Raw genomic sequence first — 16,637 nt, forward strand, 5'->3', positions numbered from 1 at the left:
ATGTTATTCAGAAAAATATCAGTGACATAGTATTAGAAATAAATATGACTAACAACTTCACTAAAATGAATGAATATATAACAGGAAAATTGTTTACATTATTTGTACTGTTTAGTTAATCAATGTTGGGAAAGATTGAAGGCAGGAGGAAAAGGGGACGGCAGAGGATGAGATAGTTGATGGCATCACCATCTCAATGGACATGAGTTTGGGTAAACTCCAGGAGTTAGTGATGGACAGAGAGGCCTGGCGTGCTGTGGTTCATGGGGTTGCAAAGAGTTGGACACGACTAGATGCTGAAGCTGAAACTCCAGTACTTTGGCCACCTCATGCAAAGAGTTGACTCATTGGAAAAGACTCTGTTTTTTTGCTGGGAGGGATTGGGGGCACGAGGAGAAGGGGACGACAGAGGATGAGATGGCTGGATGGCATCACTGACTTGATGGATGAGAGTCTGAGTGGACTCCAGGAGTTGGTGAACTCAGGGAGGCCTGGCATGCTGCGATTCATGGGGTCGCAAAGAGTCGGACACGACTGAGCAGCTGAACGGAACTGAACTGAACTGAAGCAACTGAACTGAACTGAACTGAATGTTTAGTTAATCAATATAAGGAAGTAATTTTTACTTTGCTTTAGAGATGAGGGTTATGTGAGTTTTAGAAAGATTTTTTTAAATACTTTCTGAATATTTTATTAACTTATCAAAAATATAATTTAAATGTTTCAGCCAATAAATTCATATTCAAATAATTATATAAACTTAATCATTGTAGCACACTTTTTCACTCCAAAAGTGTCCCATTTTCATCATAAATTACATGGTTACCCTACATGGAAAGAAGAGTAAGAAGACAAAAATACCAAAAACTTGAAATAATAGTAAAGAGAAACTGGGTCTAATAAGAATTCCAGGTAAAGAGACTGGCGGCAACATCAGAAGGACAGATTTAAAGATATTGTTGTTGTTCAGCTGCCCAATTCTTTGCAACCCCATGAACTGCAGCATGCCAGGCTACCCTATCCCTCACCATCACCCGAAGTTTGCCCAAGTTCATGTCCATTGCATTGGTGATGCCATCCAGCCATCTCATTCTCTGAGGCCCTCTTCTCCTTCTGCCCTCAGTCTTTCCCAGCATCAGGGACATTTCCAAAGAGTATTGTGTACCAAGTGTCAATTTGATACTGAATATTTCCCAGTTCACATGAACTTGAAATCCAAATTTAGCTTAATTTCTCTTGCACTTAGAATTATTTGTGCCTACTTCTCTTTAAACCAATTAAATAGAGCTCATTTATGAATTAACCTCAGCAGCAATATCCAAAATAAAGACACATATATTATATATTTGTTGCTGTTCAGTCACCAAGTCACATCCGAGTCTTCGAGACCCCACGGACTATAGCACACCAGACCTCTCTATCCCTCATCATCACACAGAGTTTGCCCAAATTCATGTCCAGTGAATCGGTGATGGCATCCAACCATCTCATCCTCTGTCACCCTCTTCTCCTTCTGCCTTCAATTTGTCCCAGAGTCAGGATCTTATCCAAGGAGTTGGCTATTCACATCAGGTGACCAAAGTATTGAAGCTTCAGCTTCATACATATAGACATATATGCAATAGTGCCTTTATGCATATACAGAGGATTCCCTGGTAGCTCAGCTGGTAAAGAATTCGCCTGCAATGCAGGAGACCCTGGTTCAATCCCTGGACCAGGAAGCCCACTCCAGTATTCTTGGTCTTCCCTGGTAGCTCAGCTGGTAAAGAGTACACCAGCAATGCAGGAGACCTGGGTTTGACCCCTGGGTTGGGAAGATCCCCTGGAGAAGGGAACGGCTACCCACTCCAGTATTCTGGCCTGGAGAATTCCATGGACTGTATAGAAAGAGTCAGACACAACTGAGCAACTTTCATTTTCATGCATATAGTAAGACACAGACATTATTATAAAGGAGCATTCAGAGGGGAGGAAAAACATGAGGAATTTTAAAATATTATAGTGAAAATGAAAACACTCAATGGAATGGCTGGACAACAAAGTCACGGAAATCTTCCAGAACACAGTGCTAGAGAGATGAAAAATGTTAAAGGCCAACACTGAACATTAGGAATTCAGAAGAGAGGGAAGAGAGAAAACAAAGTAAAAAGCATCATTAAATAAATGACCAATAAAGTGTCTAAATTAGAAGATGCAATTTTCCAGATTAAAATCACAATCCAATGGGTAAAAAAGGCATGCAGCAAAGCATATCATGAAATGAAAATTCAGGACACTAATAGACAAAGAGAAGGTATTCATGATTCCAGAGAAATAAATGTAAAGTAAACACGAAGGAACAAGACTGGGGTTAGACTTTTCAATAGCAACCCTGGAAGCTGGAAGAAATTCCAAGAGAAAATGTGTCTCAACTCAAAATTCTATTCACAGCCATACCATCAATCAGGAAGTTAGAATAAACATATTTTTAACACACAAATTTGAAAAAAAAAAAAAAAAAGCCTCTCTCATGCACCCTGGCAACCTACTACAAATACTGCCAGTTATTTCTCCAGCAAAAAAAATTGATTTATTCAGGATTAGCAAAGAATTGGGCTTCCCAATGGTAAAGAATCCACCTGCCAACACAGGAGACTCAAAAGATGCGGTTTGATCCCTGGGTAGAGAAGATCCCCTGGAGGAGAAAATGCCAACGCACTGGAGTATTCTTGCCTGGAAAATTCCATGGACCAAGCCTGGTGGGCTACAGTCCATAGGGTCGCAAAGAGTCAGATACAACAGAGTGTACGTGCGCACGCTCACACACACACACACACACACACACACACACAGCAAAGAATTATAATTCAAGGTCTGCAACTATGGTGAGTCACCTGCAAGTCCTCCACAGAAATGGAGAGAACGACTCTTTTATAGAGGGGGTAAAGAAAGCTGAGAGAGCTATAGGAAGCCAGAGAGTGGCTTTTCATTGGCTGAATTGTGACTGACCCTCATGATTAAACTCTTACCCAGAAAGAAAATGAAATCTTTTTTCCTTCCTGTTTGGGCTCTGCTATCATCATGGGTTATGAGAGCTCCCCTTTGTGGCCTCCTGACTCTATTTTAATTGAGGTTTTCAATAATTTTTACAATCCTTTCTCAGGAAGCAATTGGAGTATAAGCTCTGCCAAAATAAGGGAGTAAACCAAGAAAGAAGAAAAATGGGAACTAGAAAATGGAATTTACCATAAGACAGAAGCAGAGAGCATCAACAGGATAATGGGGATGGGAGAGGTATAAGCAAGATGAGAAAGAACCAGTCCAGGTTGGAGCAAGCAGGAAGGATCAAGGGGATATGCCTAGAAGATATAGAACACCTGATGTGGCTGAGCATATTGAAAAAATATTTGGAAATTTAGGATCAAATATGTCATAAATTGATGACAAGTACATTAAAAACTAAGAAACAAAGTCTCTTTTTGTTATTCTCCTACTTGATCTAGCAGTTAGGATTCCTGGTTTCATGAGTTTGAGCAAGCTCCAGGAGTTGGTAATGGACAGGGAAGCCTGGCATGCTGCAGTTCATGGGGTCGCAAAGAGTTGGACACAACTGAGCGACTGAATTGAACTAAAGGAGAATAAAAAGATGCATATGAAACAAAAAGTAATCACAGGGTATCTCAGGGATCAATACAAATTATATTTGCATTGTCATAACAATGTAAAAATTGAGTATCATTTTAACTAATATTAAAATGTATGGGAAGCATGGGAACATACTAGAAAGTATGTGTGTTTGTGTATGTTTGCTAAACTGGAGTGTAGAGAATGAAATAGATAAAGCCTCATCTTGGACTTCCCTGGTGGTACAGTGGATAAGAATCTGCCTGCCAATGTAGGGGACACGGGTTTGATTCCCAGTCCAGGAAGATTCCACATGCCACAGAGCAACCAAAGCCTGTGCCCCACAACTACTGAGCCTGTGAGCTGCAACCACTGAAGCCCAAGCGCCTAGAGGCTGTTCCCTAACAAGAGAAGCCACCACCGTGAGAAGCCCGCACACCCCAACGAAGGGTAGCCCCTGCTCACCACAACTAGAGAAAGCCCACGCACAGCAATGAAGACCCAGGGCCAACAATAAATAAATAAATGCCTCATCTTCCTAATTTGGAAGTCAAAAAAAAAAAAAATGCTGAGACTGGTGGTGGGTGGGGGGGCACAAGGAATCAAGAGGTAGCAGAATAGGTATGTTATTCAGAGGCATGGAGAAAAATACCAAATAAAACAAATAATGGAGATGCAAGTGGATTCCTCTGAGTAGGGAAAATGAGGTGGTAACAGAAAGTAGTTTTTTCCTAAATAAAACCCCATATAGAAATAAGACTTTAAATTATGCATACATTGAAAAAACACTATAAACACTAAACTAAAAATATGTGACCTAGTCGCATTATTTTTTGCTGTCAAGGTAACTGATTACAAGATCACTATCTGAGGTTAGCTGTACCAGGAACAAAGAGGGGTGATTTATGCACACACATACTAGATATTAATCACGGCCTCATCCGACCAGGTTCATCTTGCCAACCACTGAAGGCAACGTGATCAGTAAACATTCAGGCTGATGCAGTCACAGACCTACTTAACATGAAACACACATGCCACTAAGAGGAAATACCTTTGATACCTGTGAAAGCTTTAAACATTGATCTTTAGAACATCTTGAGGGTAGGTGTGCTTCATTTCTGTATCGTGCATGACAGCATAAAATATGTGCTCAAAAATACATTACTATGTGCATGTTTTACCAATGCAAAACATTATCAAAAAGGAAATTGTAAAGGAAGTTATAAAATATTTAGAAACACATGACAATGGAAGTGCTACACATGAAATTACACAGGGTTCGTGTAACCTGTACTTAGCAGTAAATGTATACACTTCTTTATTAAAAAAAAAAATAAGAGAAACTGAAAATGAGTTTGTTAGGTGCTCAACTCATGAAACTTTAAAAAGTTGACAAAGTAAAACTAAAGGATGGTGAAAAATTATATTAAAGATAATTGGAAAAATTAATTCAACAGGAACCAAAGAAACAATGGAGGATAAACAAAACCCAGAACTGAATCTTCAGAGTGAGGATGGGAAATCTAGTTAAACAAGCAAACCTCTAAATAGAAAGCAGTAAGAAAAGACACAGACAATATTAGAAAGACAATAGCATGTAATAAATATAGATATAGTAGAGATTTACTACGTGAGGTTTACCAAATATTCAAGGAAAAAAAATAATCATTTTAAATAAACAATTTCAGAGACTAAGAGAAAGCTATCCAACTCATTTTATGGAATAATTATGTCCTAAGTAATGACAGTACAAGAAAAGAACATTACAAATAAGTCTAAGGTATACAAATGCAAAAATCTAAATAGAATATTAATGAATTGAATTCATCAGTATATTTTTAAATATATTATGATTCTAGCAGACATGGCTGGCTTTTTCTCAGTCTTCATTTTCCTTTATCCAATGTAAAAGGGTTTTCAACCAGATACACAACTACCCACAAACAGATTGCATTTCCAAGCCTCCCTTGCAGATGAACGCTGCAGGATGACTAAAGCCAGCCAGCGGTATGCAAGAACTGCCACTCTGTAGTGTGTGGGAGGCTCACTTTAGAGGTAACATCTTTTGTCTCTTCTTCTTTGCCCTTCTTCCACACTCCCGCCCTAACTGCAGATGCCATGATCTTGAATCTGAGGACCAAGGACCTGAAAGAAGTATTGTGTCTGAGGACTTGGTGAAGGAGAGTTACTGTCCATCATGGGCCACTTACCTCCAGACATAAATATAATAGAGACTAAGCTTCTCTTATTTAAGTACTGCTTGCTATTGCTGTCATTATTATATAAACAATGGCTTCAGATGAATTACACTTAAGAACAGCAAAATGTCAAATGTTGGTTTTGGGGGACTTGCCTCATGGTCCAGTGGTTTAGACCAAGGTTCAACCCCTGGTCGGGGAACTAAGATATCCCACATGCCATGGAGCAACTAAGCCCCCGGGCCACAGCTACTGAAGCCCATGAAGTACAACTAGAGAATCCGTGCACCACAATGAAAGATCCCCCAGGACAAATGAAAATCCTGCATGCCACAGCTAAAACCCAAGGCAGGCAAATAAATAAACTTTTAAGTTGGTTTTTTCCTAGCATATCTGAACCAATTATAAAATACAACTAAATGGCTTTTATCTAGGACAAAATGTTCATGATTCTTTCATTGCTTTTACAAGAAATTTTAAAACAATATATGTAGAAATTAGATATATAAAAATACTGAGTACAGTGGTCATTTCTGAGTCATGGAATCATGAGTCTTTTCATTTTTTATTTAAAATGTTCTATATTTTTCATACAAAAATCACTATTATCAAAACTATAATTGATCACATATTTTCATGGAATTCCTATAAATAAACAGAGTCATAGCATGCACACTGGAGAAAAAAAAAAAAACACAGAGCTTATTACATAATGAAATGGTCATCGTGCCATAGGGAAACAAAAACTTTAACAACAAAATCAACTATGGGGATCTCTTCAGTTTAGTTCGGTTCAGTCCAGTCACTCAGTCATGTCCAACTCTTTGCGACCCCATGCACTGCAGCACAACAGGGCTCCCTGTCCATCACCAACTCCTGGAGCTTGCTCAGACTCATCCAACAATCTCACTCTGTCATCCCCTTCTCCTCCTGCCTTCAATCTTTACCAGCATCAGTCTTTTCCAATGAGTCAGTTCTTCACATCAGGTGGCCAAAGTATTGGAGCTTCAGTTTCAGCATCAGTCCTTCCAATGAATATTCAGGACTTTCCTTTAGAATTGACTCCCTTGAGCTCCTTGTAGTCCAAGGGACTCTCAAGACTCCTCTCCAACACCACAGTTCAAAAGCATCAATTCTTCAGCACTCAACTTTCTTTATGGTCCAACTCTCACATCCACACATGATTACTGGAAAAACCATAGCTTTGACTAGACGGACCTTTGTCAGTAAAGTAATGTCTCTGCTTTTTAATATTCTGTCTAGGTTGGTCAAAGCTTTTCTTCCAAGGAGCAAGCATCTTTTAATTTCATGGCTGCAGTCATCATCTGCTGTGATTTTGGAGGCCAAGAAAATTAAGTTTGTCACTGTTTCCATTGCTTCCCTATCTATTTGCCATGAAGTGATAGGACCCAATGCCATGACCTTAGTTTTCTGAATGTTGAGTTTTAAGCCAGCCTTTTCACTCTCCTCCTTCACTTTCATCAAGAGGCTCTTTAGTTCTTTGCTTTCTGCCATAAGGGTGGTGTCATCCGCATATCTGAGGTTATTAATATTTCTCCCTGCCATCTTGATTTCAGCTTGTGCTTCATCCAGCCCAGCATTTTGCATGATGTACTCTGCATATAAGAAAATAAGCAAAGTGACAATATACAGCCTTGATGTACTCCTTTTCCTATTTGGAACCAGTCTGTTGTTCCATGTCCAGTTCTAACTGTTGCTTCTTGACCTACATACAGATTTCTTGGGAGGCAAGTAAGGTGGTCTGGTATTCCCTTCTCTCTAAGAATTTCCACAGTTTGTTGTGATCCACACAGTCTAAGGCTTTAGCGTAGTCAATGAAGCAGAAGAAAATGTTCTTCTGGAATTCCCTTGCTTTTTCTATGATCCAGCAGATGTTGGCAACTTGATCTCTGGTTCCTCTGCCTTTTCTAAATCCAGCTTGAACATCTGGAAGTTCTCAATTCGTCTACTGTTGAAGCCTATCTTGGAGAATTTTGAGCATTCTACAGAGTGCAATAAACTTGAAATGTAAACCCCTATTATCTTACAATTATCAGTCTAGATTATCATTTGCCTCTGGATTTATAATGGTACAAATATAAAAAAAGAAAGAAAGAATGGGCAACTTCCCAGCCACCCAGTGGTTAAGATGCTGTGCTTCCACTGCCGAGGTCACGGGTTCTATCCTTGGTCCCTGGTTGGGGAACTAACATTCCACACGCCATGCTGTGCAGCCACAGGAAAAAAAAAATGAAAGAAGAGAACATTGCTCTGCTTTTTACTTCAGTCCAAAAGGCAGCTGAAAGATATGGCAGTTTCTGTGGCTGGGAGCAGAAACCACAGGAAGCAAACGCCCCTTTGAAATGCTATGGTGGTTACTGCTGATGAGCATCAGAACCTCCACTCACAGCAAAATAACTCTGAAAAACTTCTAGAAATTTGGAAGATTCACACTATCCAATTTCAAAACTTTTTATAAAGTTATAAAATGTATTCTAATTAATACAGGGTGTTATTTACAAAAGGATAAGCACATAGATCAACAGAATGGAAGAAACGGTTGAGAAGTAGACCCACACAAATACAGACACCTGATTCTGGACTAGGGTGCCAAGGCAATTCAATGAAGAAAGAACACTTACGTCAACAAACGGTTCTGGAACAGTTGGCTATCTATGTGCAAAAAGCAAAACGAAAACCTCCACACATTCTATACAACAGTTCAGTCAAAATAGATTATCAATCTAAACATAAAAGGTAAAATTATAAAACTTCTCAAAGAAAGCAAAGGAGAAAACCTTCGTGGCCTTGTGTCTAGCAAAGAGTTATTCAACATGACAACAAAAGCACGATACTGGATGCTTGGGGCTGGTGCACTGGGACAACCCAGAGGGATGGTACAGGGAGGGAGGAGGGAGGAGGGTTCAGGACGGGGAACACGTGTATACCTGTGGCGGATTCATGTTGATATATGGCAAAACCAATACAATATTGTAAAGTTAAAAAATTAAAAAAAAAAACAAAAGCATAATTCATTGTATACAAATTAATAAATTGAAACTTATCAAAATGTAAAACTCTCATTCTGTGAAAGACTTATTAAGAGAATGAAAAACTAAACCATGGAATGAGGGAAAATATTTGCAAAGCACATAGATGATAGAGAACTTATAACCAGAATACATAAAGAATTTCTAAAATTCAACTATAAGCAACCAACTCAATTATTTTTTAAATAGGCAAAAATCTGTGAACACTTGACTGAAGAAGGTATACCTGTGTCCAATTAGTGTATAGTCAGATGTTCAACAGCACTAGTCATTAGGGAAGTGCCAATTAAAATCATGAGGAAATACTACTACACGTTGGGTTGCCATTCCCTTCTCCAGGGGATCTTCCCAACCCAGGGATTGAACCTGGGTCTCGCAGATTGCAGGCAGATTCTTTACTATCTGAGCCACCAGGGAAGCCCAAGGAATTTACCCAAGTGAAATATACATGTATATAAGTGAATGTTGATAGCAGGCTTATCAGTTAGCATTGCAAAAACACTGTGACTCATATGTCCTTCAACAGAGAAAATATTTAATAGATAAACAAACTGGTTTATCCAAAACATGAAATACTACTCAACAATAAATATGGCTCAACTATCAATTCGCATAGCAGCATGGTTAAATCTTAAATACATTTCACTAAGTAAAAGAAGTCAGACTCAAAAAGCTATATAATGTATAGGTGGCTCAGAGGTTAAAGCGTCTGCCTGCAATGCGGGAGACCTGGGTTCGATCCCTGGGTTGGGAAGATCCTCTGGAGAAGGAAATGGCAACCCACTCCAGTATTCTTGTCTGGAGAATCCCATGGATGGAGGAGCCTGATGGGCTACAGTCCACGGGGTTGCAAAGAGTTGGACACAACTGAGCAAGGGACTTAAGAAGAGCAAAATATTGGGACAGAAAAGGTAGTGGTTGCTAGAGACTTGGGGATTGGGTTGGGTGAACAGATTAGACAACTCCAGGCTAATCATGAGAAAACGTGAGACAAATCCAAATCAAGAAATACTCTACAAAATACATGACCAGTATTCTTCAAAATTGTCATGGTCGTAAAATGAAAAAATGAAAGACCAAGAATCTATTACTACAGACTGGAGGAGACTGAAGAAACATAATGACCAAAGGCAATGCAGTACTCTAAATTAGATCTTGGAACAAGACATTAGTTGAAAACTGGAAAAATCCAAATCAAGCCTACAATTTAAATCAAATTCAAAAAAATACAAATACAAAAATACAAATCAAGCCAATAGTACTGTAATTAAGCTAGTTTCATAGTTTTGATCACTGTATCATGGTTATTTATATAAGATGTGAGCATTAGAGAAGCTGGATGAAGGGTATATGGGAATTCTCTGGACCATCTTTATAAGGCATCTCTACATCAAAAACTACTTCAAAATAATAAGTAAGTAAAGCAGATAGCTAATGGGAAATTACTATAAAACATGGGGAGCTCAAGCTGGTGCTCTGTGACAACCTAGAGGGGTGAGATGGGGTGGGAGGTGGGAGGGAGGAACAGGAAGGAGGGGACATATGTATACCTATGGCTGACTCATATGGTTCATGTATGGCAGAAACCAATACAGTATTGTAATGTAATTGTCCTCCAAATAAAAATAAATTTTAAAATATAATAAATAAAAAATATAACCAAATAAACTGGACTTTTTAAAGCCATTCTTTAAAAAGACCTAATGGTTCCGTTTTCTCCATCATGTTTCCATGGCTAGAAATACACTTGAATATATCAGGATATATTTAGCAAACTGGATGTCCATTTAGATAGTCGTCCACTATCTTTAAAAGATCACCTCTTCACCTAGAAAGGTTACTTCACCCCACTTCAGACTACCCCTGGGAATTCCCATCAACAATATTCTTGAGACTTCCCTGGATGTCTGGTGGTTAAGACTCAGCACTTCCACTGCAGGAGGTGTGGGCTCGCTCTCTGGTGAGGGAACTAAGATCCTGCATGCCGTGTGGTGCAACCAAAACAAAATTTATTCTTCTTTCCATTGCAGGAATCAACGCTGCCAGGAGGTATGGCAAACACAGCCTCTTCTAAAATGCCTTTGACGATTGCAGCAACATGAATGCAACCAGAGATTATCATACTAAGTGAAGCGAATCAAAAAGAGAAAGACATACACCATATGATACCCCTTATACATGGAATCTAAAATACGGCATAAGTGAACCTGTCTACAAGGCAGAAACAGACCCACAGACAGAACAGACTTGTGGTTGCCAAGAGGAAGGGAGTCGGGGAGCAAAGGAATGGGAGTTCGGCATCAGCAGATGTGAGCTATTGTATACAGGATGGATAAACAACAAGGCCTACTGTACAGCACAGGGAACTATGTTCAATATCCTGTAATAAACCATAATGGAAAAGGATATTTAAAAAAAAAAGAATGTCTGTACATGCATAACTGAGTCACTTTACTGTATAGCAGAGATTGGCATAACATTGTAAATCAGCTATGCTTCAATTTTAAAAATTAAATTAAAAATGCCTTTGATGGTGTGCATGGTCCCTGCTCCTGCCCACTACCTCTCCGCAGGACCCAACACTGTGACACCCAGCCCCCAAGCTGAGGTCGCTCCAGTCTGTGTCCTTCCTTTGTCCTCTCTGCCTCCCACCAGAGCTTCTCTCACAGAACCACAAAGAACTGCTGTGTTTTTCACTCAGTCTCACTGTTTCTGTTCCCACACTTGATTTGGGCATCAGACCTGCAAGAGTTCAAGACTTAGCAGGTGGTAGAACTCCATTACTCTGCCTGTCTTTCAGTATCAAGAACTTCCCTGAAATTCAGAACTCACTAGTCCGGTCATTCATTCGCCAGCAAGTATCCATGTACTGGGGGGTCAGGCTCTATGTTAGGAGCTAGGAATGAGATGTAGTTATTAAAAAAGAAACAATCCCCGAATGAAGTCACCTGTGCTATATCAGCAAACCGAGACTTTAGATAAGTCCGCCTCTCTCAGGAACGTGACCTTTAACCAATCAATCAGCACTAGTGAGGTAACCTACCTGATAGATTCCCCACCTTCCATCAAAAGAAAGGTGACTTTATCTGAAACACGCCACTCTTAGCCAGAAACTTTCTTTTTTTGGCCCCTCTGCCTATAAAATTCTTCCATTTTGTACAGCTTCCCTGAGCTTCTTTCTACTTGCTGCCTGATTCATAAATCACTGAGTAGAGCCAATTCCATTTCCAAAGTTACTCAGTTTGAATCTTATCTTTTTAATACAGTAATGAGCAAAACAAATGATAAGAGTGGCATCAAACTCTTCAGAGAGTGTTTTCCATTATCCCTCACGCTCTTGGAAGCCTGGGTCAGCAGAAGAGGAAGAGAGTCAGTGACAAGAAAAAGTTTCTTGAAAACCAAATAGGAGGTCCCAAGATGCTACAGACCTACTGATAAAGTGGATGGAAACAAGCAGGGTAGCAGTTGCTTATGACATTGTATTCAAGGAAAGCATTTAGAGTTCAGAAATAGAGATTTAAAGATACAAGGGCAAAATTCATAACAACTTGTCTAAAACTATTAATCAGGGCAGAAAACTTTCTGAAACTTTCTGCCTTGTTTAAAAAAGTCCTGGACTTGCCTGGTGGTACAGTGAATAAGCTGGAGGAGGAAATGGCAACCCACTCCAGTATTCTTGCCTGGAGAATCCCATAGACAGAGGAGCTCGGCAGGCTATAGTCCATGGGGTCGCAAGAGTCGGAAATGACTTAGCGACTAAACCACCACCAACACCACCACCACCACAGTGGATAAGAATACGTCTGCCACTGCAAAAGACACAGTTTCAAGTCTTGATTCGGGAAGATCCCACATGCTGCAGAGAACCTCAGCCCATGTGCTGCAGCTACGGAAGCCCGTGTGCCCAGAACCTGTGCTGCTCAAGAGAAGCCACTGCAATGAGAAGCCCATGCTCTGCAACCAGAAAGCACCACCCCTCTCCCCAACTGGAGAAAACCTGCGCACAGCGACAAAGTCGCAGAACAAACAAAAAGTAAAACTACAAATAAATAAAGAAGTCCTGAGTAAAGGGAAAACTAAATATGATGAACATTTTCAGAGACATCTCACCCATCAACCTTCTCTTTACTGGAATTACTTTACTATTGTAGAGTTAAATACACTCATAAAAGTTAACTGATTCTGAGTTTAGAAGTCCATTTTATCATCCTGTGTACTGCGCTCACATTTTAAAATCAGAAACAACCTCGCCGAGATAAAACTGATTCTTTTCTTCACTTCTTTTGGTTTTAATATTCCAAAAACAGATTACATAACTTGGGATGCTGTTTTCACCCCATGGTGATTTGCCTACCTTGTAAAGGAACAAGGAACTCTTCCTTCAACCCTCATTTTCCTAGTGATTTGTTTAAGATGAAAGATAAACATGTGTTTGTGTGCATTCAAGGGTGTGTATGCAACCATTTGTATATAAATAGATTTATTGTCTCTCAAGACATTTATTGTGTAAAAAAACATTGGCCTCTGTAAAGAAACTGTCTCTCAAAATCAGTGTCTTCTGGCTTTATTATTCTAATATGGTGATTTATAATAAGAAATACACCCATCTTTATCCCCTTTTCTGGCACAGAATTCCTACAACCCTTGGAATTTCCTAAGTGACAAGATCAACAAAAAATGTCTCTTGTTGGGACTTCCCTGGTGGTCCAATAGCTAAGACTCCAGGCTCCCAGTGTAGGGGGCCCGGGATTGATCCCTAGTCAGAGAACTAGAACCCACATGCCGCAACTGAAAAGAGATCCCGTCCCGTATGCTGCAACAAAGAAGACCCTGAGTGCCTGAATGCCACAACAAAGACCCAGCACAGCCAAATAAATCAAAATATTTTTTTAAAAAGTCTTTTGCTATGTTACAAGGTGACTTTTGGAACATACCCCAAGAATGGGCCCCGACTTGGGTTGGAAAATTCGGTCCCAATCTCTGGTTTCCAGGACAGGGAGTGAGGCTGGAGGTTGAATCAATCCCCAGTGGTGGATGATCTCATCACTTGTGCCTAGGCAACGAAGCCCCCATAACACCCCAAAAGGACAGGGTTCAAAGAGCTTTCGAGTTAGTAAGCACACAAGGGGCTGGGGGGTGTGGCACCCCACAGAGGGCACGGAACTTCTGGGCCCCGGGTCCTCAAACTCGCTGTGTGCGTCTCTTCCATCTGGATGTTCATCGATCATCATACCCTTTTATAATAAATTGGTAAATGTAAATAAGCTGTTTTCTTGAGTTCTGGAAGCACTTCAACAACTGAACCCCAAAAGGGGGGCCATAACTCTAACCTAGAACTGATAGGACACAAGTATGGGTGACAACCTGGGCTTGGGATGGGCATCTGAAGTGAGGACAGTCTTCTGGGACTGGGCCCGTAACCTGTGGATCTGACATTATCTCCAGGTAGAGTGGGTCGGAACTGAGTTAAATTGTAGGACACCCGGATGGTGTTGCAGAACTGTTTACTATGGGGGAAAAAAAAACCACACATGTGTAGTGACTAGAAGTGTCCAAAGCGTTCAGAGTAGTTAAAAAATAAATAAATAAAACAAGTCACAGGTGGGGTTTTTTTCAACTCAATTATATCTTTCCTTAAGTAGTGAGGCCACCACAAAAGACCTTTAGGATGAAACGTCACAGTTAAGCCAACCCTGCGTCTAGCCTTTGGTGCACACAAAAGGATCCACACGTGTAGGCAACATAACACAGTGGGTAGGAACAGGGTCTCTGGGGCCGCGTGGCTTGGGTTTGAATCCCAGCTCTCTCTCCTTCTCTCTCTCCCTCTTTGACTTTGGACAAGTTATTTAGTTTCCTGACCTGCAAAATGGAGAAAATAAAAGTACATTCTTCATAGGGCTGTTGTAAGGTTCAAACTTCATAATATATATGAAAGCGTTTGGACAGTGCCTAGCACATAAGAACTATATATATATAGAGAGAGATGTAGATATTTGAAGTTATTATTATTTTCAATCAGTTCCCTGAGGTCACAAGTGAAACAGTTAAACAGGGACTTAGGCGAACAGATGGTTGACTTAACTGGAGCTATTAAGAAATACGGCTCTCAATTCTGTGCTAGTGATTTATAAAGGAGAGTCTTCTCAAGTTCTCCCCTGGGCCCTACAATTGAAATAACACACCAGTGCATCCAAAAATATATGGGAGGGGACAGGAAACAAATCCTTCCATCATTTGCAGCTCCAGATTTAGACTTTTAAAATAAACAAATGATGTAGATTTGGAAATGATGCATCAACTGCTTCCTCTTGTGACATGATGAGTGGGAGCTATCACAGACCAGCACACCAAGTGCTAAGGAGACATTTTCCTCCAGACATTGAAGAAAAGCAACCACTCAGGATGATCCAAACCTGCAGTTCCTCAGAAAATGATCTGTCACCATCTCTTGTCACTTTGATGTTAATAATTATCGGCACGGAATGCATCCTTGGTATCCTCGCAAATGGGTTCATTGCAGCGATAAATACAGCTGAATGGATTCACAGTAAGGTACTCTCCACCAGTGGCAAGATCCTGCTTTTCCTGGGTGTATCCAGAATAGTTCTACAAAGCTTCATGATGCTAGAACTTACCTTAAGCTCAACATCCCCACAGTTTTATAATGATGACATCATGTATCACACATTCAGAGGATGTTTCATGTTCTTAAATCACTGCAGCCTCTGGTTTGCTGCCTGGCTCAGTGTCTTCTACTTCGTGAAGGTGGCGGATTTCTCCTACCCCCTTTTCCTCAAGCTGAAGTGGAGAATTTCCGGACTGATGCCCTGGCTTCTGCAGCTATCAGTGTTTGTTTCCTTGGGCCAGAGTGTGCTCTTCTTCCAAAACAACTATACTATGAATAGTAACAATCTTTTTTCTCTCCCGTCCTTCAACTCCACTAAGAAAAAGTCCTTCGCGGAGTCCGCTGTGATCAACCTGGTTCTTTTCCTTAACCTGGGGATCTTCATCCCTCTGATCATGTTTATGCTGGCGGCCACCCTGCTGATCATCTCTCTCAAAAGACACATCTTCCACATGAAAAGCAACGCCACTGGCTCCAGAGACCCCAGCATGGAGGCTCACCTGGGGGCCATCAGAGCCATCAGCTATTTTCTCATTCTCTATATTTTCAAAGTACTTGCTCTCTTTCTCTACATGTCCAACTTCTTTGACATCAATAGTCCCTTGAATATTTTGTGCAAAATCATCATGGCTACCTACCCTGTGGGCCATTCCATTCTACTGATTCAGGACAATCCTGGGCTGAAAAGAGCCTGGAAGAGGCTTCAGACTCAAGTTCACCTTTATTTTAAAAAGTAGTCTCTAAGATTCACACTCAAAGCACCTGCCCCAACCAGCTCTGCCTTTTCCTCATCTAGACAGCTCTCTTCCTACCTTCCTTCTTCCCCAGACCTGATCTGATCCTTTCACTCGGTGTGTTTTTGGTATTGGAGGTGGATCTTCATTTCTCTCTTTTGCTTCATGGGCACAATCTGAGTGATGCTTGACAAATTCCTCACCTGAGTCTTCCATTTCTACCCCACCCCCTTTATCTGAAGCAGTGACTATGGACACTGGCCACACATCAGAATCTCTAGAGGAAATTGTTTTTTAATACCAGTGTCCATGCTGGCCCCAAATCAACGAAGTCAAGATTTCCGGGGCTGGAACTTGGACAATTTGCTCAGTTCTCCAGGTGATTCTGATGAGCCTGAGTTGATGCAGCCATCAAAATAAAGCA

At 40.5% G+C, this 16,637-nt stretch overlaps 1 protein-coding gene across 1 annotated transcript; it reads left to right on the forward strand.

Moving 5' to 3' along the window:
• Positions 1-15,030: 15,030 nt before the first annotated feature.
• On the forward strand, positions 15,031-16,318 carry TAS2R39 (taste 2 receptor member 39). Its single transcript, XM_002687117.4, is given in 1 exon segment — positions 15,031-16,318. A coding segment is annotated over 1 exon segment (1,149 nt). The 5' UTR covers positions 15,031-15,169.
• Positions 16,319-16,637: the final 319 nt, after the last annotated feature.

The sequence above is a fragment of the Bos taurus genome, chromosome 4, assembly GCF_002263795.3.
Source record: "Bos taurus isolate L1 Dominette 01449 registration number 42190680 breed Hereford chromosome 4, ARS-UCD2.0, whole genome shotgun sequence".
Lineage (NCBI taxonomy): Eukaryota > Metazoa > Chordata > Mammalia > Artiodactyla > Bovidae > Bos > Bos taurus.